This window comes from Drosophila grimshawi, unplaced genomic scaffold (assembly GCF_018153295.1).
Source record: "Drosophila grimshawi isolate 15287-2541.00 unplaced genomic scaffold, ASM1815329v1 contig_848, whole genome shotgun sequence".
NCBI classification, from domain to species: Eukaryota; Metazoa; Arthropoda; class Insecta; order Diptera; family Drosophilidae; genus Drosophila; species Drosophila grimshawi.
Window position 1 is genome coordinate 12324445 of NW_025063692.1, and position 22266 is coordinate 12346710.

At 41.1% G+C, this 22266-nt stretch overlaps 3 protein-coding genes across 6 annotated transcripts in view; 1 reads left to right on the forward strand and 2 right to left on the reverse strand.

The window, feature by feature from the left end:
- Positions 1-584: 584 nt before the first annotated feature.
- On the reverse strand, positions 585-7181 carry LOC6566035 (protein rhomboid). Its single transcript, XM_001992591.2, has 4 exons — positions 6576-7181; positions 2542-2903; positions 2131-2473; positions 585-2068 (listed from the first exon to the last, which is right to left on the reverse strand). The coding sequence occupies exons 1-4, from the start codon at positions 6822-6824 to the stop codon at positions 1760-1762; spliced, it is 1263 nt and encodes a 420-aa protein (XP_001992627.1). The 5' UTR covers positions 6825-7181; the 3' UTR covers positions 585-1759.
- Positions 3454-4151, forward strand: LOC6565989. Its single transcript, XM_001992592.2, has 2 exons — positions 3454-3582; positions 3636-4151. Exon 2 carries the CDS (start codon positions 3637-3639, stop codon positions 3991-3993), a length of 357 nt encoding a protein of 118 aa, XP_001992628.1. The 5' UTR covers positions 3454-3582; position 3636; the 3' UTR covers positions 3994-4151.
- A 2090-nt stretch (positions 7182-9271) lies between the features above and the next one.
- Positions 9272-22266, reverse strand: part of LOC6565990 (disks large homolog 2) — a 70920-nt gene continuing 57925 nt past the window's right edge. For 2 of the 4 annotated variants that reach the window (XM_043215930.1, XM_043215932.1), the window contains 6 exons: positions 14372-14624; positions 11938-13273; positions 11678-11874; positions 10652-10783; positions 10365-10546; positions 9274-10031 (listed from right to left, as the gene is read on the reverse strand). In XM_043215930.1, the coding sequence (XP_043071865.1) occupies positions 9837-10031; positions 10365-10546; positions 10652-10783; positions 11678-11874; positions 11938-13273; positions 14372-14624 (2295 nt within the window). In that variant the 3' untranslated portion in view covers positions 9274-9836. Of the gene's footprint in view, positions 10032-10364; positions 10547-10651; positions 10784-11450; positions 11570-11677; positions 11875-11937; positions 13274-14371; positions 14625-22266 lie in introns of those variants that run through there. The other 2 variants (XM_043215929.1, XM_043215931.1) reach the window with 2 other exon arrangements.

Consider the following 22266-nt stretch of genomic DNA (forward strand, 5'->3'; position numbering starts at 1 on the left):
TTAATTGTCAAATATCCCAACTGATTTTGAAAGAACACATTCTTTTAGGCTTGTTTTAAAAAGGACTGTCGATTGGCATTCAAAGATTTCCAGAATTCGACAACAACCAAAAAACTGGGCAACAAATTGTGCAAGGGGTGTGACTTAGCCATCCGGATGTTCTTAGGACCAGAGGTCCTTGGCCGTCCTATTCGAACAAAAGCACAATAAGGACGAGACTCCTTCAGACAGCTGAAATAACAGGTCTCTTTCAAACAGATAAATTGCTCGTATCTTGGCCATATCAGTACGAACCCTGTGTCAAACTTTTTGTGTTGAGCTGGGCAATCAGCTGGCCAAAGCACAATCAAATCGTTTTTGTCGTTTCTAAGAAAACGAGCACTTTGTGTGTTTCAACCCATTTCCGTTCGCTTTCAATGCCAAATTTTCCAAGTGTTTGGATTCCCAGAAGATCCTATAATCCTTGAATACAGCTCCATAGAGTCGCACAATGTCATTTGAAAATCGGTAAGGATTTGACCGAGTTGTAGCCTTTTTCGTCACATGCGTGCCACTAAAGGAATGCTACAAAGCCACTTATAGATTTTTTATGTAAAAAATTGTTTTATTTTATCATATAAATACATAGAAATATATAAATATTTCTTAATCTAATAATAATAATGAAAATACATCATTTATGCTTACACATTTTGTGTTTCTTGAAATGAAAAACACAGTGTTATATTAAGAAGTAATATAAGCCGAGGCATAAGGCATTGCACTCAACGGAACGAACTTACAAATTGAACACTCACAAAAGCTTTGGACCTGACAAGTCCCCTACTTGTTCGAACTCAACTTAAACTCAAAGTTCCTACCCGAATTACATTAAGATAATTAATGCACTCGAAGCCCGTCTGGTGAAATGCACAGTTTCGTATCAAAAGGCGTGTTTGTGTTGTTCTATTTTTTGTGCGTGCGTATTATCACAAAGCAGACTGGACTGTCTAATTGTCTCGATGTATTGTCTGCTTAGTGGTACATATGTACTATATTTTGCATGGAGAGGTGGGTTGAGGTCGAGGCTGGGTGGACTGACTATTGGACAGTGCACACTGCAAATAGTATATGTTTATATAATATACATTTTACAAAAATATATGTATAGATATAAAGTTGGGTAATAGCTACGAGGCCACCAAATAGTCATCGTTTTACAAAATGTACAAAATTGGGGATGATAAGGTTTATTATGGCCTTTTTCGCCGCTCCCTTCCGGCAAACCACTCTTTAATGCTCATCATATGTTACCAGCTGCATACTAAAGGGGTGGATTTCTTGGCCATCATTGCTAGCCGAATATCATGTCGAGTGCATATACGAATCTGTTTTGTGTGGCTTATTATTGTACTCGATGAATGTGTTTAATACTATTTGCGTTGCGTCATGTTTTGATTAAGAGTAAGCACATTGTGGTAGCGCAGAGTGTTCTCAGGAGTCAAAAGACAAGATATGGTATAGGGTACAGGGTACAGGGTATAAATAATAAGCTGCCTCTTCGAGTTGCGCTGCTGGCAAACCCTTCGAAATACATATATAAATATAAAGAAACTCTCGTTGAACTTAACTAAATGAATGGCCTAGATCAAGTGCACTTTGGACTTTAGACATCATAGACAACTTAAGGCCAAGGCTAAGGCCAAGGCCATGGTTATGGACTATGTGAGCGACTTAAAGCTAATTTGTCATTGGCCTGAAAATATCATCTCGATGGCGATCAGTTGTATTCGGGCTTGGGAAAGTAGTCGGGCACAAAGATGTGCACAATGATGCCAGTGGTCATGAGTGCAAAGTAGAAGATGACAGCGATCCACCAGAGAACGCGCTCCCAGCTACGCACCTCCAAATTGCGCAGCACACCAATGCCAACCAGGAGTCCAGCGACGGCACCCGACAAGTGCGCCACATACCCAATCTGATCGTGCTGATCAGTTAGATGGCGATACACGGATGTGCCCAGATCGGTGAAGCAGAACACGAGGAAGAAAAGCAGCTGCACAATCGCGTACTCCATTTCCGAGTAGTTCTGCAATGCAATATGACAAGTGCTCTTATAAACATGTATGCATGGATTTGTATGTAGCTTACCATAATGATTGTGGCAATGTGAGCCGTGATTAGGGCATAGACACCGCCGGACGCGCCGGCCAGAAAGATGCGCGGACTGGTCAGCGAGGTGCCCATGGAGCCAGCGAGTACGCCAGCCAAATAGACGAGCGCCACACGCCACCAGTGATGCACCAGCTCGAGGGCAATGCCGAGAAAGATTTGTATGATCAGATTCATCAAGAGATGCGTGATGCCCACGTGGACAAACATGTAGCTAACGAAGCGCCACGCCTCGTACCGCTTGTACGGATTGTAAATGAAGAGCGTCGCCGCTGGTCCGTTGGTGCTCTCGCCCAAGCGCTGATTGTGGTTCGGATCGTCCCTAAAAACGGATCAAATAAACAATTAATAACATACACACACACTTATATAGAGAGGTGTCTGGCTTACTGAAAGTAAATCACATCGACGAGAAACATGATGATCTCAATTATGGAGAAGATGACCATGGTCAGCGGTGGCGGGCAGAGTGACATTTGTTTCTCGTACGCACCATCCGGCTCGTCGCCCTCGAGCGGCTTTGGCGGCGGCACTATATACCGGCAATAGCGGGTCAACAGATTGCGCATCATCCACTTGTGGTGCTGCGACATCACATAGAACTCCTCAAAGTCCAGATGTCCATCGTTGTCCGTATCACTGCGGCGCAGTATCTGCTCTGCAATGTAGGCAGGTATGTCGCGGCAATATCCATCCGAAATCAGACCCTTCAGCTCGTGCGTGTTGATCAGCCCATCTCTGTCCGAGTCGTGCTGCACACCAGAAGCAAATAAGCAATTAGTATTGGTATTCGTTGATCACACACCGTATATACATATATATATATATATCTTTATATATATATATATCGATATATTCATTTATATATCCAGCTGTCATGTCTATAATTATAAAAGTAGTTTCACAGTTTGAACCATTGACGCAACCTGGCTAAATAGAATTCATTCAACATCCATTTCATTGGGAGCCCATTCTTTTGAAGATCTTGGCAACCTATCAAGTCTAACGGGCGAAAGCCTTTCACCTGACCCAAGAGTTGTTGTGTCTTGAAATGAATTTGGATTCATATTAAGCAGAATTACATTTAATATTAAACGAGAGGTGAAACCACAGATGAACATGGCTTAAGATGATGATGATGTGTATCCTCCTCTTCCACTGCGTTGTTGTTTTTGTACTTATATTCAAAATAATTAAATAGTAAAAAAAAAACAGGTCAAGTGTTCTAGCAGGCGTCGACAGGGTAATTCAAATGGGATTTGGGGAATGTCAGTTTCGCATTTCACATTTCACGTTTCACACGTTTAATGTTTTGTGATGTAATCGTAGGGAACACAATTGGGATCGGAATAAACCGCAATACTATAAATCGCATTGCTGTCTCCTCGCTGGCCGAACGACAAACAATCGATTACCGATTAACGATTACAGGTGAGTAAAGTGTGATTTGAGAAACGCAGCTCTCAAGCTCGCCGAATCCACAGGATGGCGCATATGTGGCAGATGGTCGTGAATCTAATGGGCTGGATGATGGGCCATCGGCAGGAGCATGATCAGGGCCCGGTTAGGAGCGGCCTGTGCGATGCCAACGACATTGGGCTGCCAGAGATCTCGGACATTGGCACCGTCATCTCAATTAACAAGCTCCCTGTGGGACAATTCATTGGCGTCAATCTGATACCCAGCCAAGCGACAAGGGGCCCAGGGAGCAACCAGCTGGAGCGAAGGAAGCTGCTGTTGGACAAGTGGCGGGACGCCTTATCGCCGACGCAAGCGGAGGAGGCAGAGTGGCAGGAGATGAGCATGCATGAGGAACACTTCACGGATGCCCGAGACGTGTAATTTACATCCTTTTGCTTGTCGTTTGCAAAAGGATCAGCTGCTCAAAAGATGCAATGCCAAAGAACCACAGCCAGAACCGAGTCTACTGGCATATCGCCAAATTTATTCCGACTTCTGTTTCTAAATTTGCAAATAAAATGTACCCCAAATTAAGCATAGCAACAAGTTGGCTATTGCATAAGTGCCACATTGCCACATTGCCACAATGCATCCGTGCAACAACACAACGCACTCCATATGCGGCAAACAAGTCATGGCCATAAATGGCCAAGCAGGCCAGGTCTGGCCAGCAATGAAGTGGCCCAAAACGGATCGCAACTGGTGACAAACCCGTCAAAAATCGATTTCGCAGTTAGGCGCACACATTTCCACACATTTTCCCAGTCATTTATGGAGTAGTTTTTCCAAAAACTGTTTCCCTATTTGTACAAATATATATATATATGTGTATACATATGTATGTGTGTGTATTCGGTATTCAATACTATAGCCGATAAGATAAGTGAATCTGAGCAAAGTAATCTAAGGCTTTGCCAATATTTATGTGTAAACATATCCAATAATAATCATAATGATGATTATCGTTATTAATTAGAAAGAAATATTTTATATTTGCAGCATGTTCTGGTTACCTGATAAGCCTGGCACTGAAATCGCTAAAATCCGATTAAATAGTCTAAATTTTTAAAAACCAGCATTAAGCATTTGTAGGCCCCCTCTTAAAGAGGGTGTTTTTGAAGAAGAGATCTGAGATTTCACAAAGAACACAAATACCAAATGGATTACAAATTGCAATAATAGTAATTAGAGCGGCTCTCATCACCCACAATACACCCAACGAAAGGAATACACATTTGTATAAACATTTGCAGTTATCGACAATTTCGACCAGATCTTGCAAAACTAAAGTAACAGTGACTAAAACAGAAATGCATATGTATATATGTATGTGTATGTGTGTGTATTGTTTGTTGATATATACACCTGCATCCACACACACACACACAGTTGATTCGAGAACAAAGCAATTCTGATTAGAAACGGAGTAATGTAAGAGAAGGGAAGGGGGAAGGGGAGGGCGAGTGGATAAGGCTGAGAACTGAGTCACACAAATTGCAGTTTAGCCAGCTATGCACACACACACACACACACACATACACACATACCAAATACAGTAGATATGTAAGTGTATCGGTAAAAGACCATGAAAAGTTTGGCGTTTAGGGTCAACAATGCCAACTAGTTGAAATGCCTTTGGTTGAGTAAGCCAAAAGAGATAAGATTACGCGGCAATATTGAGATATTGAATGAATTCACAAGAGAGAACTAAGCGAAACAAGCACTCAGGTGAAAGCCAGAATCAGAATCAGAATCGAGACGAGTAAGAAATAAATATTCATTTATGCAGTCATACATATGCAAACATACGTGTGTATGTATGTACATATGTATGCATGTTGAAATGTACAAATTAACATTTGTGTATTCCTGTTATGCCAAAGTAAAAGTATCAGCAGCAGATGAAGAAGAAGCATTATCAAACAGGTTAAAACAAATTAAATGCAATTTGTATATCAACGATTCAGTCGTCAAGGGCCAGGAGAGAGAGAGAGAGAGCGCGAGCGTGAGACACAGGTGAGAATGGGATAATGCGATGGAATGTTCTTCAATGGAAACAACAAAAGAGAAAAGACAACAACCAGCAGCACTTGGGGCGTGGAGTAAGAATGAGAATGCGAATGAGTAGAGAGAGAGAGAGAGAGAGCGGCACTTGATAATTAGTGGGCAAACAATGCTAAATGCTAAGCGCTAAGTAAAAAAAAAAATGGCAAAACAATTTCGTGCAAGTGACTAAGACACAAATCAACTGACTGACAGCCAAGAACAACAGCAACACATATATACATTTACACACATTCCCATGTACATACATACATATATATGTATGTATCCACGTAGATATTTATGTCTGTTTGAGTAACCGGTTTTTGCTCTGCACAATTTTCGTAAGCGATAACAGTCTGGTATTCCCCTCTGTCAAATTGCCTTTGTTGTTGTTGTTGTTGTTTTGGCTGCAGCAAAAACAAACTGAGAAAAGCAAACATCAAAATGTTAACGGTGAATTATGCAAAAGTGTGAAATTAACTGATTGTTGTGCAAATGCACACATGCAGACAGGCAGAGAGAGCGAGAGAGACAGGAAGTTGGAGTTGACGTTGATAGCGCATTTTCTTCGCCCTTCTTCGCAAACGGCAAATAGCGCGCAGTCGCAGCGTGCATAAAAATAGCGTGTGCCAATTAGCGGCAAGGGTGCGGCTAAGGGTGACCATACGTGGCTACATATTTATATAGATGATTCATAACATGACGAAGACCTTTTACCCGCGAGCACAAGGGTTAAGAGCAGGTCTTCGCTTCACACATATAACAAGGAAATTAATTCATTCATGCAAACACACACACACACCCGGAGAGGCGCAGACACGCAACATGCAAAGCAGTTTATACACACACACGCATACATACTTACGTATGCATCTATATGTATTTATGGGCAAGTGTTTGTTTTGCTTTTGGTTTACCTTGTCGAATACTTCACGCATTCTCTGACGATCCTCTGACTCCTGCTGGACATTGACTTGGTTCAGCGGTATCTCCTCCATGTCAACGGTGTCTTGGCGCAGAGTTGGCGGCCTTAATGGACGCACCGGCGATCGCCGCTCTGCGGGTATATTTGGATAGATGCCATTTTCTACGTCACGCTGCTGCTGCTGCTGCAGCTGCTGAGCGGGCGTTTGGCTCTGTTGCCGCGACACCGACTTCACTGGCATATTCTTCTTCTTATTCCTGCTCTCTCGTTGTCTTTCTATCTCTCAGTCTCAGTCGGTCTGTTTGCGAGCAGCTTGTTGGCTCAGTGATTTGTTGCTGTTCTTGGTAATTCAATGTTAAGGCCGCACTCAGTAATAACTTGTGCTTCGGCTCATGCTGGCGATAAGATTATTATTTTGCCATATATATATATATATATATACATATATAGAATTAATGCAATTGACAACCACCACAAACACTAACACAAACAAGAAATAGAGTCGGTGGGGGGAAAAAAAAACGGAACCAGTACAGAACACAACACAATAGCGGCAGTTAGCGGTACCGCAATAGCCGGTATAAACGCGTCCGCACAGTTTGCTTTTTCGTCAACGAATGCGAGAGAAACACACTGGCTTAATTTGTGCAATTCTTGCATATACTGGCTCGCATTGTGTGGTATATATTCAATTAACAATGGTCACACTGGCCATTCAGCTCTGTGGCTCTATGGCTCTGTTAAGTGGGGAGTAATTCTGTTAAGTTACACTGCCACCTGTTCGTCTAAAACTGAGTCTGGCAGCGCTGTTGTGGCTGGTTTGAATCGCGCTAATTGATCTGAAATTTAAATGATTTGAAGAGTTCTGATGTGTTTCTGTATTTGTTTGTCGCATTTTATTTAGGTATTTCTCATATCATACAATGCTTGTTAAACCGTGCCTATTTTGTATAGAGTTAGTTTTATTTTTTTAGTTTCTTCGCTTTTTGCTGGCATTATTCGTTTAGCTAAGTTTTGTTATTCAATTTATTACACCACACATATACATATAATATACTAAACTTGTAGTTTTATTAATAAATTTTCATATTTATTTGATTTTTGTTTTTAATACGTATAAATAAAAACTTAAACAAATTTACTGCACACACATTTTTATACCTTGTTGACTACAAAAAAAAAAAAATATTTTAAATATATTTTCGTTTTTCTTTGCTTTTGTTTTGCTTTTGTTTTTTTTTTTTTTGTTTGTTTTGTTTTCTTTTTGTATAGTTTTGTCTTGTTTAATAATCTTTCAAGTTTTAAACATTGTGTAACATAGTTTTGCAAAATTTACTTGACGCCGTTTGGAGCATTTACTTAATAAAATTGTTGCATTTTCAACAAATATATATGTGTATATATTTACGTTTACAGTTTTGTTTTCCTGCGTGAGTTTTTCATTTCTTTCTTCTTTTTGTTTTTTGTTTTTGGGAGTTTTTGAGGCCTTTTCTCGTAATTTTCTAATCGCATTTAAATTGATGAATTACAACATTTATTTTTTTTTGGAAACAACTACTCGCTGTCTGGGGTTTTGACTGCTTTTCTCTCTTCTTCTTCTATTCTTTGTTTCTTTCCTCTTTGTGGTATTATGCTCTTAAACTAACGTCTAGATTTTTCAATTGTTTGTTATTTTGTATATATTGGCTTGTTTTTTTTTTACAGTGCATATTTAACTTGGCTACACTATTGCATGCTATATCTTTTGCTTGCTGGCGGAATGTTGTTTGCTTGTTATTTCATTTTGAATTGGGTTTCTGTAGTCATATTCATTCACTTCATATACTCGCATTTCGTATTTCATATTTTGTATTTCGTATTTCATATTTCATATTTTGTATTTTGTATTTCATATTTCATATTTCATATTTGTTACATCTTTGTTTTATTTGGCAATGACGTTCTGATTCTATTGTTGCTATTCATCCTTTAGTTTACTCGCTCTACTGTTTTGCTCGTCGCTTCTTGTTATTTTAAAAATTAATTGTATTACTGCATATAATTTATGTGTATATTTATATGTATAGTTTGTGAATATATTTATATAAAGTAAATAGATTACGTAATTGCAACATTCGCTCCCCTCTCTCTCTCTTCTCTCTATCTATCTATCTTCTGCTTTCGCTATTCGCTATTCGCTTCTCGATTCTGTTCCCGTTGCTAGTTACTCGTTGCTTATGGACTCGGCAACATTTCGCTTTTGATTGCAGATTGTTTTTGTTCAGTTAACATATGGTTATTTCAATTTGCAGTCTGATGTCGACTTCGATCTCGACTTCGATCTCGACTTCAGTTTCGTTATCAATTTCGTTTTTAGAGTATAGACTGGCCACACTGTTTGCACTTGTGCCTGTATTACAACAAATGCAATTCCTGTTGTTGTTGTTGTTTTTGCTGTTGTTGTTGTTGTTGTTGTGGTTGTTTTTACAATTTAAAATTTGTCTTTCAAAATTAAGGAAGTGCTCAAAATGATATCTTAATACAAAAAAATAAAAGATTCTGTTTTAAAATTGAATAACAATTATTTGTGAACGTACTTCAGTAAAAATATTGCTAATAAGTAATAAAAAAAAAATGTTTATATATATATATATATATATATATTTATACATATATATATATTATGCATATGTTTAAAAAAAAAAATAGTGCAATGCTTGAAAACAGTAGCAACACACGTGTTCGTCCATGTTTCAAATGCATTTGCAACAAACAAACAATTTACATACATACATAAATTTAGTATAAATAATACGAGTATATGGTTAACGGTAAACGATTAAGTACAAGTAAATAAGTATGTGAATAGTACACACACACACACACACACAGTACTGAGTGTATGCACGTGTGTACACTTAGCGAAAGGATGCCCCACAATAGATAGTTGTTCACACTTATGATGGTTGGCTGGGCAGCAGTTGCAGTTGCAGTTGCCTTTGCAGCTGTAGTTGCAGTTGCAGTTGCAGTTGCAGCTGTAGTTGTAGTTGCAGTTGCTCCATTTTCACATGGCTGAGTTGAAACGCGGTAGTTGTTGGTATTGTATTGTTGTATTGTATTATTTACAAAGTGGCTAACCGGGCATTGGCTGCCTGCACGCGGGGCAGGGACAGGGTTGGTTGCCGTGTCCGGACGAGGGGCAGGGGCAGGCCGGGGTGCAGATCTGGTTGCAGGGACGGGGCAGAAGTTGAAACAGTCGCCGGTATGGACGTCACTATGACTCGTCACGATTGTTGTGCACCCACTGGGCGGGCACCCATTGCGGCTCGCGCTCCAGCGAATTGATCTCGGCCAGCAGCTGGTGATAGGCGCGCTCCGTATCATTGTTGATGATGATCATGTCAAAGAGATGACCCCAGCGCGCCTCCATGTCGCGTGCAGTGGCGATGATGTCCTTTAGCTCCTCCTCCTGTCCAGAAAGAAACGAGAAAGCGACGATTAATCCAATGAGAACGAAAGCGATAACATACATGTTGTTATCGATAAAAGCTTAGTAATGTAAGACAACAAGAAACAGAATAAAAAGCAAAGCAAAGAAGTGCAATTATTAATTATTGATATTTTTATTCGTTCAAAAAAATATATCAATAATTAATAATTGCAATGCTCGATAGGCATGCTGTTATCGGGCGATAACGATAACTTGTACTTATAATCTCAGCTAAACAAGAACTTGGACACATAAATATGTATAATTGATTTCAACGATTACGATAACGATAAGTGGTTATCGATAACACACCTTAAAGGGTTCGCCATTGCGCAACTTTTTCTGCCGCAACTTATCCAGGCTTGGTGGCGCCACCAGCACCACATAGGGCTTGAGGTCCGAGGCGCGCAACAACTTCAAACTCTGCGGATGCAAATTCAGCACACAAATCTTGCCGCTGGCAACGACTGTGCGTATGGCCTCCAGGGATGTGCCTGCCAAAATGCAGATTGAGATTGAAATTGAGATTGAGATTGAGATTGAGTACAGTTTCAATTTGTTCAAGTTGGTGTTGCACATCCAATTCAACTGCCACTCACCGTAGTAGGCCTTCTCATACTCGCCATGCTCGACAAAGCGACGCGCCAGAATATCCGCCTCGAACGCCTGACGCGTTATAAAATGATAATCCACGCCGGGCACTTCGCCCTCGCGCCGGGCCCGGGAAGTGTCTGCATAAGTGAAAGAGGCACAAATATATTGTAATTAGCTTAGTAATAATAACGTGGGTATTTGGGGGCATGGGAAGAAGGAAGAAGACGACGACGAGGACGAAAAATGCCCCAGCAATGATCTCTTGATGTGAAAGGATTGCAAGGAACCAAAATAACTCTTTAATTTCCATCTACGAACATATCTGAAGTTGGCGCAGCAGACTTGACTTCATTTCTATTTATAGCTAAACAAAATACAAAATCAACCAACTATTGAGGACTTTTAAGAAATTAGAATTGTTTTTTGAAAAAGATTAGATGAGATTAATTTTGAAACGTCAGCGTTAGAAACTATCAGAATTATCTATTCTTTAACCGATTGTTGACTGTTGCCAGATGCAAAAGACATCTTTTTGGATATTATGTGTGTATCAAACGAGATTTTTCAAGCTGTAGTCATAGAACTAAGAATTTGTGCTTGGGTTTCTCTATAGAGCTGTACCGGCCAAGCCAAGTCAAGCCAAGCCAAGCCAAGCCAAGTCAAGCCAAGCAAAGCCAAGTCAAGCAAAGCCAAGCCAAGCCAAGCCAAGCGTACGTGTAAAGCTTTTGCTCGAGCTTTCAGATTTACACAATGAAAGCTTTTGAGCTTTCAAACGCTACGCTAGCAATTCTAAGCGAAGGAGCCCTGCACACTGCTCAATAATTGGGATTGGGGTAAACTGTGCTAGCAATGCGCTTGGGAAACATTGGCAATTGCTTTATCCTTGCCTGCTGGCTTGGGCTTCTCCTCAAGCAAAAGGAAAACTGCGAGCGATCAACAGAGAGAGAGACAGAGAGAGAGAGAGAGAGAGAGTGATAAAGAAAAGAGAGAAAGAGAGAGAGCGAGAGAGAGAGAGAGAGTGTTGTACTTACGTGGCACCGCCGCCGAGAAGCGCTCCGAATCGGCCATCAAGCGCTGTCGCAGCTCATGCCTGCCAATGTTGGGTGGACCGATGAGGACGATGGGTCGCTTGTGGGTGGCACGGGGATAGTAGAGCGCCACCTCCTCGTAGGTGAGTATCTCCTCGGGATCCGTTTCGTCCGGTGCGGTTGTCGCATACAGCGGATACCTACATAAACAATAACAGGTAAGTCCAAATCGAGATTCGTTTTTGTTTGGCTGCACCACTTACCCCGCCTCGGAGCTGGCCTTCTTCTTCTTTTTGCGGCCCTTGCGTGCGCAGAGGAGCGTTGCACCCTTGCTGGCGGCACCCTCCTTGCCACGCGACCGTGCCAGACCCGCCTCCTCGGCAATGGCCAGCTTCATTGTTTCGCGCTGATGCTGAAATGACTGACTAGGAATGAGGCCAGCCAGGGTCTGGTCCTCCTCGCCCTCGCGATACGCCTGCCACCAGTTGGGATCCTCGCGCGAGATCACATGCAGCACATCGCCCTTCTGGAAACTGATGCCCAGCTCCCGGCACGGTATATACAGATCATCCTCCGGATCATAATCGAAATGTGCACGCACATGCAGCACAGCCGTATCCCGATGCGCCATCCCCCCGACACCCGCATGATGTGGATGCATGCCCATCACGTTGCCCATGCCCATGCCCACGCCGCCACCGGGCTGCGGACTACCAGCGGGCACAATCAGGAATGTGAGAGTGCCCTGCATGGCGCCGAGCAGGGCGCACACCTCGTTTACCGTCTTGCCACGCAGCTCCTGGCCATTCACCTCCAGTATCTCGTCACCCTCGTGGAGCAGTCCCGACTTCTCCGCAGCACCACCCCGAACGATCCGGCCAATGACGACAGCCTCACCCTCGTTGCGCACCGTTGCGCCAAGTGGCTCCGTGGACTTCTCGATCTGGATGATGCGAATGTTGTCATTCTGATCGTTCAATGTGCCGAAGCAGCCGCTCATTCCTGGCGGCGATTCGCCGCGCACCGCCACTGCCACAGCTGCAACGGGCAGGGGCATGGCGCCACGTTGTGCCACAGATTGTGGCACTGATGGGACAACTGGTGGCAAGACCGCCATACTTCGACCACTCGCCGATGCTTTGGATTGCGGCACGGGACTGCTATGACCGCTAAGCGTTGCCGTCGCCGTCGCTGTCGCTGTCGCCGTCATCATTGGCGTCGGCGTCGGCGTCAGCGTCGGCGTCAACGTCGGCGATGGCGATGCATCCGTATGATTGGCAATGCGATCGTGCGCCAGCAGCAGACCCTCCATCTCGTGGCTGGTCAGCAGATTGCCCAGCTCAATGGCCGTCGCCGTGTTCGACTGCGTCAGCATCTCCACAATCTCCTTCTGCAGCCCCAATGCGCTCACGTGCAGTGGCCCGGCCACGCGAGGACGTCGACGTTGCAGCACAGCGCTCCGGACGGCCAGTACGTGGGCCACACTGGCGCTGGCCAGCACATTATGCGCCGCAGATACCCGCCCGGCCAGCGTGCTCAGCCCACTCTTAGCCAGTTGGCCCTGGAGCCGTGTCAGCGCCGCAATCAGTTCGCCATAGCCTGCAATCACAGTTCAAATATTAAGCCACATGTTGCACAGATCTCAGACCTCAATCCAGATACTTGGAAGGCTATTTTGAAAGCTACATTTTGTATCTGCTTTTGATGTAGAAGCATAGAATTCTTCAGAACGAAAAAATGGAAACATCCGTTCAAATCTCGTGGAAATTACAATGAACACATAAATGATACTTAAACATTTTTAATCTTAAACTGACTAACCTAGATATGTAATCCCAATATCTATTCAATAATGTCTAAGCTAAATATGAAAATTATATATATGTACCAAATATCCTATATCTATCTAATGAATATGAAATCCGTATAACAACCAAAAATTCCTATATCCATCGTATGTCTAACTAATAATAGCAATGCTATATATGAAATTGTATATATATATATATAATCCCTATACACAACTGGACAGTCAAATAGATGTGAAGACGATAACTTAAAAGTTATTTAAGTATAATATTTAAATTAAGAAAACTTTATCTTTATCTATTGATTTTGATACCGAAGATCTTATGGTATTTGTATTAGTTTATATATATGGGTCTAGGTAATCGATAACATCGATAGTTGCATATCGATAAAGCCACATATCTCCCACAATTTAGGATTAGAGTCACCAAATTTGGTTGGTTGATGCCACGCCCACACCCACAATTTTGTAGGTACATTACTGACAACCACGCCCCTTCCAAACTTGGAAGTAAGGTTATTAGGAAACTCTTCCGACAATTCACAAAAGCCCATATGTAGCGCAATTTTAAAGGCCAACTTGGACGGTAGATTACTAAAAAAATCTCCTTCAAAGATAGATATTTCTTGGCTACTCCCATCTTGTTATTTGCTACCTGTTATCAGCTGGTATTACTTATTGATACCAAAGTATCGGCCAACGTTTTCTCTTGTTTTTGTTGGCAAAAGGTAAGATTTGATTAATTACAACAAGGGCTTAACTGAGCTATCCCATATTATTGGCTAGCTCGCTTGCTTCTTTTTCTCTGAATTAGCAGATTGACAAGGGTTCAAAATGTATGCTGTACAGTGTACAAGTGGACAAGTGGACAGTGTACAGTGACTCACCGTCGATGTGTTCCGCTGGCGTCAGCAGTTCCTCGTCCGGCAGATAGGCCTCGTTCTCAACGCCAGCAATTGTTGTTGGCGCTGCTGCTGCTGCTGTTGTCGGTTGCTGCTGCTGTGCCTTACCCGGCGAGGGCGTGGCCGTTGCCGAGTCCTGAAGCGCCTTGAGTTTGCGCGAGCCACGCAAACTATTTCGCAGGAATTCATTCTGCTGGGCGATGCGCTCCTCTTCCTCTCGACGGCGTCGCAGTTGCTCCTGCAAAGATAAAAAGAAACCGATTAAAATACAAAGCGCGACTGTTGAATACACTGAGTGGGAGAGACAGAGAGAGACAGAGAGAGAGAGAGAGAGAGAGAGAGAGAGGGGGAGAGAGGTGGTGGGAAAATTGGCTTTGTGCTGGTCGCTTGGTATTTGAGGCTTCATCTGGGCGCACTTAATCCGCATTGGCGGCCTTTTGTGCTAATTTAATTAGCGTCTTTTTTACCGCAGCGACTGGCGGTGGCCGATAAAGAGCGAAATGAGCAGGGCAGCAAATGTGTTCAGGAGACAGCAAATGTGCACCGACTAAATGCATATCCTACACTGACAACAAACTGATATTAATTAGTATTTTAATTAAATTCATTATTATTTTTATTAGTATTCAATCTCAAAGTCAAACCCAAAAGAAAAATGCTCCGACTTGAACATTTTTTCGGAAATGAGTCAATTTGGCAACCAAAATAATTTTAGATCTATTCAATATGTCTTATAATATTCCAAGTGTTTTGACTCGGCCTGCCCATTATGTATACTATGGGAAAATCGAGTCCCTGTCGGTGTCAGTAAACTTGTGTGCAACCAGATCTTTGTAACCGCTCTGTGGCATGCAACAAATCCGTGAAGCAGGTCAAACAACAATATGATGGGCTAATGAACGTGAAGCAGGCTGAAAGAGTGCAAAGGGGTGGAAGGGGGGGGGGGCAAAGGGGTGTCCAAGTGCTTGGGGTGGGCATCGTTGGGACAGTTGCTGTGTTGCAAGTGGAAGCCACACAAGTGCTCGGCTTTTGTTTGGATTAGGTCAGTGGGTGGGCAGCAGGCTGGCAAAGCTGGCAAAGCTGGCAAAGCTGGCAAAGCTGGCAACAAGTCATACACATACGCAGTGCTTGTCAAACTGTCGCAACAGTTGAGTGCCAATAGGAAAATTGCATCGCTAATGGGGGAGATGGCATAATCCCAAAAATCGAAATTATATATCTCTTCTGGTCTTGTCTGGTTGAAACATTCAAAACGCTTCCGGCTCATATTTGTATTGGAAATGTTTTTTGCCATAAGGTTTAAAGCAGGTTTACATCTAAAGAAAGTTTACATCTAAATATCAATATATATATGTGTGTGTGTGTATGTGTGTATATATAAAGTTAAAACGGTTTCAAGTCGGGTTCACAAACAGCTCATAAAGTGGCTAATAAAAATGAAAAAGAAATGCCAAGCTAAAGTGTATGAGAGCGATAAAGCGTCGACTTCTTCGTCTTCGTCTTCGTCTTCGTCTTCGTCTTCTCGTCTTGGTTTATTATTGAGGCCTTGGCAGGTCGGTCGGTTGAAGCGCGGTTAAATAGCAGTTTACCGTGTTGGTCAAGAGACACTCGAGCACAAAGATGTGCATGCAACATGTAACTACACGTGGCATTTGTGCTAACTGAATGTTATTTAGATGTTCCGCACTTCAAAGCAATCGTGCTTTAATTGAGAAGAGCCAAGAGCCCCAACGCATTTGATTAAGATAATAATTGCGAGCAGTTGCCGCGTGTCAAAATTGGCGTTTTCTGTTCCGCGCCGTAAACCACCTTCTTGACCATGATAACAAAACAAAGGCGGGTTCCGAACCTACCGACAACAACAACAAGAACAACAACAACAACTACAACAACACACAGCTGAGAGACCTTACCACCGCCTTTCACCCACATCTATTTTCCTGGGGATGTTTGGCAACACAACGCAACACACCAAAAAGAAGCGAAACGAAACGAAACGAAACGAAAAGAAAAAGGAAAAAAAGAAGGAAAAAAAACATAATTGAATAACAACAGAAAGGCGCTGAAAATACAAAAAGAGATAAAAGCGATGCAAAAAAGAAAAAGAAGCAAAACAAAAAGAACAAAAATTTGCTGAACTTGCATAATGTGAGCGCAAAAAAACGAAAAAAAAAAAAAAAAAAAAAAAAAAAGAAAACAAAAAAGTAAATAAAAAACAAGGAAAACGCAACAACATCAGCAAAAATTTATAGACAGCATGTGAGGAATGCAGGGGATGTAGGGTAGGGGAGGAGCGGGGCTTAGATAGCATGCACAGGCCCCCGGAGGAGGGGGGAGGGAGGGAGTTAAGTCGGCTGGCGCGAATAAAAAACGATGTGAACCAAATAAAACTTGAAAGAAAACAACAATAAAAAAACCAAAAACAAAATACAAATAGCGATGCGATTTGACATTGAACAAGCAGCAACAACTCGAGTGGCTGCGACGAAGAAGCAGAAAAAGAAGAAGATGAAGAAGTAGAAGTCGAAGTAGAAGTCGAAGAGGAGGAGGAAGAATGGAAGACGAAGAAAACAATAATAGTTATTGCCAAGTTAAAACTCAAGCATACTTGTGGCATGCTTGAAAGTACTATGCATATACCACAAACCAATTGAGATTCTATAGAGAGAAGGTGCTGCTGCTGCTGCTGCTGTTGCTGCTGCTGTTGTTGCTGTTGTTGACCAGAATCGTGACTCTGATTCGATTGAAATCGAAATTTATTGACGCTTGCAGTGGATTTAAGCTAACTTGAGCGCCCTTTTGATGCCCCCGCAGATCAGTTGTAAGGCCCACAAAAATTGCAGGCCATCAATCATCGAGTGGGGCCAACAACAGCAACAACACCAACAACTCAAAAAGCCATTGAGCCAACAGCAATTGTAAAACAGCAACGGCAAATGAACGTTAGTTGCCGTGTTCTTTCTGCTTGTTGTTGTTGTTGTATCTATATATATATATATATATACATAAAGGTGTAGATACACAAACATGCCATGACATCATCGCCAGCGTCAACATGCTCGTCGGGTTGACGGGCATTAAATAAATATTGCAAAAGCGCGTACAGGCAAAAAAAAAAAAAAAAAACAGCGCAAAAAAAAAAAATAAAGTTAAAAAATTTATGAACTTGCTTATTCTTGATTGTTGTTTTTATCATTATTGGTATTGGTATTGGTATTGTGGTTGGGCGCTCAACGTCAACAGTCAATTGGGTTTTACAACTATGATGTCGCCTTTGCCACACACGAAACATGAAACGTCACGAAACGAAGCATATTAATCAACATATGTATAAATGTATATATATATATATATATATATGTGTGTGTGTGTATATGCAACATATTTATCTATTAAATACAACACTTGAAGAGTGTCCAATTGCAGCCAGTTTATTTTGAATTCTTTGAAAAATTGGTTTCGAAATACAAACAAAAGTCAAATAAAAGTTTCAAATATAAATGAATTAAAATTTGATTGAATTTAAAAACTAGTCAGAGTGAACTCTTTCAACTGGTAGATACCCTGTACTTTTTTAAGTTGTTTTTAGTTGTGCATCTTGCATCTTACCCTGCAGACGAATTCTGTGTGGATTCGAGATCGATCCGATTTCGGATTATGCATAAAAAAATAAAACTGAAGGTCTGCGAAAAATATATATATACATATATTTCAATTAGACAAGCTTTGCTTTGGAAAATTCTGACAAATCTAAAAAGAGCATTCATATTTTTAAAGATTTATTGAAAAAAGTGCATACAACTTTTTACTTTTACTTTTACTCTTGTTTTTGTATTATTGAATTTGTCGTTTGACAGCTGATCAGCTGATCAAAATTATTAAAGAAAAGAATATATATATATATATATAGATTTGCAATCGAGGTTATCAATAAATAGCAACTTATTCCTATTGTTGAATTACATTCAGATGAAATCAGTAAATTCAGTAAATCAATTCTTATGTCAGAATAAAGTCAGGGTATCTGTGGCTTCGGTGTGACTTTGTCAAGGATTTCGTTAGCTATAGCTAAAGAATTTGTTACGTTTGCTGTTGTTGTTGCTGTTGTTGTTGTTATTATTGTTGCTGCCAGTTGTCGTCAGCCAGTTAGCCTACTTCGCTGTTAACTGGTTGCCGTTTTAAGTTAGCATTTATGTAGATAAAGCCAGTTGGCGATAGCAGCTGAAGGTTGCTGCCGTTTAAAGGGAAAATCAACAGCAACGGCAACAACAACAGCAGCAGCAGTAGCAGTAGCAGCAGCAGCAGCAGTTTTGAAATTTGATTTCAATTGTTGCTGCTGCTGCTGTTGCTGCTGTTGATGCTGCTGCTGTTGCTGTTGGGGCGGTGGCTGTGCCACACTTGCCTGTTGTTGTCGCAAACGCATCGAGGAACGTTGAATTTGTGTGCCCCGTCGCAGGGCGGATGCGGAGGCGGGGGAATAGGAGGAGGTGCTGTGCTGTGGCGTTGTTGTCGCAGATGATTCTTGATGTTGCTGCTGCTGTTGCGGCTGCTGCAGTTGTTCGATTGTTGTTGCATTGCCGTTCATATCACAATATTTGTTAAAGTTGTTATTGAAATTGACGCCAAGCTTGTCATTTTCCTTCTCAAACATTATTTGTTGTTGCTGTTTGCTGCTGCTGTTGTTGTTGTTGGTGTTATTATTGCTGCTGCTGTTATTCATGATTAGATTGTTATTGTCGTTGTTGTTGTCACATAGCACGTGCAATTTTTTTGGAGTTGCTGCTGCTACTGCTGCTACTGCTGCTGCTGCTGCTGCTGTTGTTGTTGTGTCAGTTGTCAAACGCTGCTCGTTGCCAGCAACATCGATGTCCAGTCTTGTTTGCAATGTCGTTAAGACCATGTTATGAGATTTTTTGATTGTTATTACACTAATAGCATTTATTTTTGTGTCTGTTGATTCAATTGCTGTTCAACATTGTTGTCTCCGCTGCTGCTGCTGCTGCTGTTGTTGCAGTTGCATCGTTGTGCATAATTAATAGAATCCAAAACAAAACAACACAAAACAAAACTGTTTCACTATTTCGAATGCTGGCCACGCCCTTAGGCTGCTACCCAAACCGGCAACTGTTGTCGACGGCAACTATGCAAATACGACCACGCCCCCATTTGACAGCTGCAACGTATAAATTTGAATATTATGAACAGCAAACGGCAACGCTTTGCATTTGCTTAACTTGACAAATGCAGCTTAATGCGCATTTAAATTCAGTCTTTTTTTTTTGGTTGCTCTTGTGAAATTGCTGGCAACAAATCGAACAACAGCAACAACCAAAAAAAAAAGGAAGGAAAGAAAGAAAAACAAAGCGAAAGTTGCTGCAGCTGGCAATAGTTCTGCATTCTGTGGTCCAGTCAACAGCCAGCAACACTCAACAACAAGAACATCGACAACAACATGAGCAATTCCAGCAGCAACTATTTTATGGACTTTCCATTCAACAAACACTCGCAACGCTCGTGCGATTTACAGCAAGTTTTTACTTTTACGCATTTCATTATTTATTTACATATTTTTGTTTTCTTTTTCTTTTTTTTTTTTCATTCAATTGATGAAGTTCCTGTTGTTGCTGGGGTTGCTGTTGTTGTGTTGCAAATGAGTCGCTGACGTCGCCGTTGCTGTTGCCGTTGCTGTTGCTGTTGCTGCACTTTTCGTTGACTCACAAAATGATCAACAAAAAAAACCCAAAGTCAAAATAAAAACAAAAAAAAAAAAACAAAAAAAAAGCCTGTTTACTGTTTACTTTGATAATTACTTATATTTTTTCCTTTTTATTTTTGAATTGCAAATTGAGCTTCATGAGTCAGCAGCGGCAATAAAAAATAAAAAATTTAAAAAAATAAGTAAAACAATAAAAAACGCATTGTTCACGCAACATTTTCTTTAAAAACAAAGCCGCAGCTGTTGCTGCAATGAGTTTATTTAATTTTTTTAATTTGTTTTTTTTTTTTTTTGCTGCTGCAATTGCAGTAGTTGCTGCGATTTCCTTAAATATTCCCAGTTGCGCTTAAGCTGTTTTTTAAAGCCGCGTTGGCGAGTTGGCTCATAAAATGCATTTAGGCCTTACGCCCATTGCCAATAAATCCAAAAGTGACATGCCAATTGTGTTTTTTTTTTAACGATTTAAGTTTGTTTGTGTTTTTTCTTTTTTTAGAGCTGCTGCAACTGCGTGCCTAATTTGCCAGCGCAGTGACTCTCAAACTGCAATTCGTTGCAGCCAAATGCACGCTAGCGCAGAGGGGCCAAGGGGCGTGGCACATATTTGTTCACGTTAAATAAATCACACACATTGCACACACACAAGCAAAAAAAAATCAAACGCGATAAAAAAAATGAAACCAATTTATTATATGGCCAACAAAGGTGTTATGTATGTATATGTATATATATATATATATATATATTTTATGTATTTAATACATTATATATTATATATATACATTTATATATGTAACAGTTTATCGGCCACACACACACACACACACACACACACAGAGAGTCGTTTACACGCACGTTTGCTCCGAAGAGCAGTAGCTGAAAATGCGGCCGATCGCAGAACGCGTAGAAAAACAACTAAAAATGCCAACTGAAAAATCATAACAAATGAGCGGTAAAACGGCCTCACTTCACCTCACCTCACCTCGCCACCCCCTCCCCACCCCCTTCTACACCTCTACACCTCTGGCACACCACGCCATCTCTCCCTCTGAGCCCAGCCAGCACTCAGTTAGCCGTTTCAAGTGCTCAGCGAGCGAATGAGTAAAGTGTAAACTGAGCGCAGTGTATGTGTGTGAGTGTGTGTGTCAGTGTGTGTGTATGTGTGTGTCAGTGAGTGTGTGTGTGTGTGCTCCGAGTGGGTTATTTGAGTCAATGTGTGCAAGTGTGAGCCAAGTGAGCCAAGTTGTCGTTGTTGTCGCAGCAGAAGCAGCAGCAGCAACAGCAAAAAACCAACAAAAATAACTCGCAATGTGTAAAACAAAATACGACGACTGTTGACGCTTATGTACACTCAGAAAAATCGGCCTAAAAACTAGACAATTTTTCTTGTTTTTAGAGACAATTTCAATAAATAAGAAATTTTCCAAAAAAAAATTCTAAAAATGCGCAACATTCTTATAAATAAATTAATGAAAAATTAAATTCTAAAAAGTAGAAACCGTAGAATTATTTTCCGTTTTTTCTGAGTGTATGCGTACACACACACACACACACACACAGAGAGACACAGACACAAGTCGCTGTCATTGTGGCCAAGCGACTCAAAACAAACTAAAAGCAAAAACCGTAAAAAAAGGTTTATTTAATTTGCGTACTTCGTAGCAGAAATGTATTTTACAAAATCAACAACAACAACAACAACAATAGAAACAGCAACGAAAACGGCTCACAGTTGTTAACAATAGGTCAATAATAAATAGAATACGCAACAACAATCGACGCTAAATACTTTTGTTTTATTGCTATTAATTTCCGGTCGCAAAGTACAAAAACAAAATTGAATTCACTCTGAATTCGATGCCCGAGTCACAGATACCCTGTAAATTGAAGGTGGTGCACAGGTCTAACTGCTTCTATTTTGTAAGTTGTAAGCCTTTTTTGGTATATCTGCCATATAATCTGTTTGCAGATATATATATATAAATTACATGTCCTACAAAACTACAAAACGCCTATTAAAGAGTTCGAGATATAATCACTTTGGCTTGGTTACTTGATGCTGGTCAAGAATATAAACATACGCCTCATTCAGAATTCAAACTAAAAATACCCTCTAAAATAGTTTTTGAGTTGAAATTTAACTGAAGTTCTATATAAGTTATTAGTT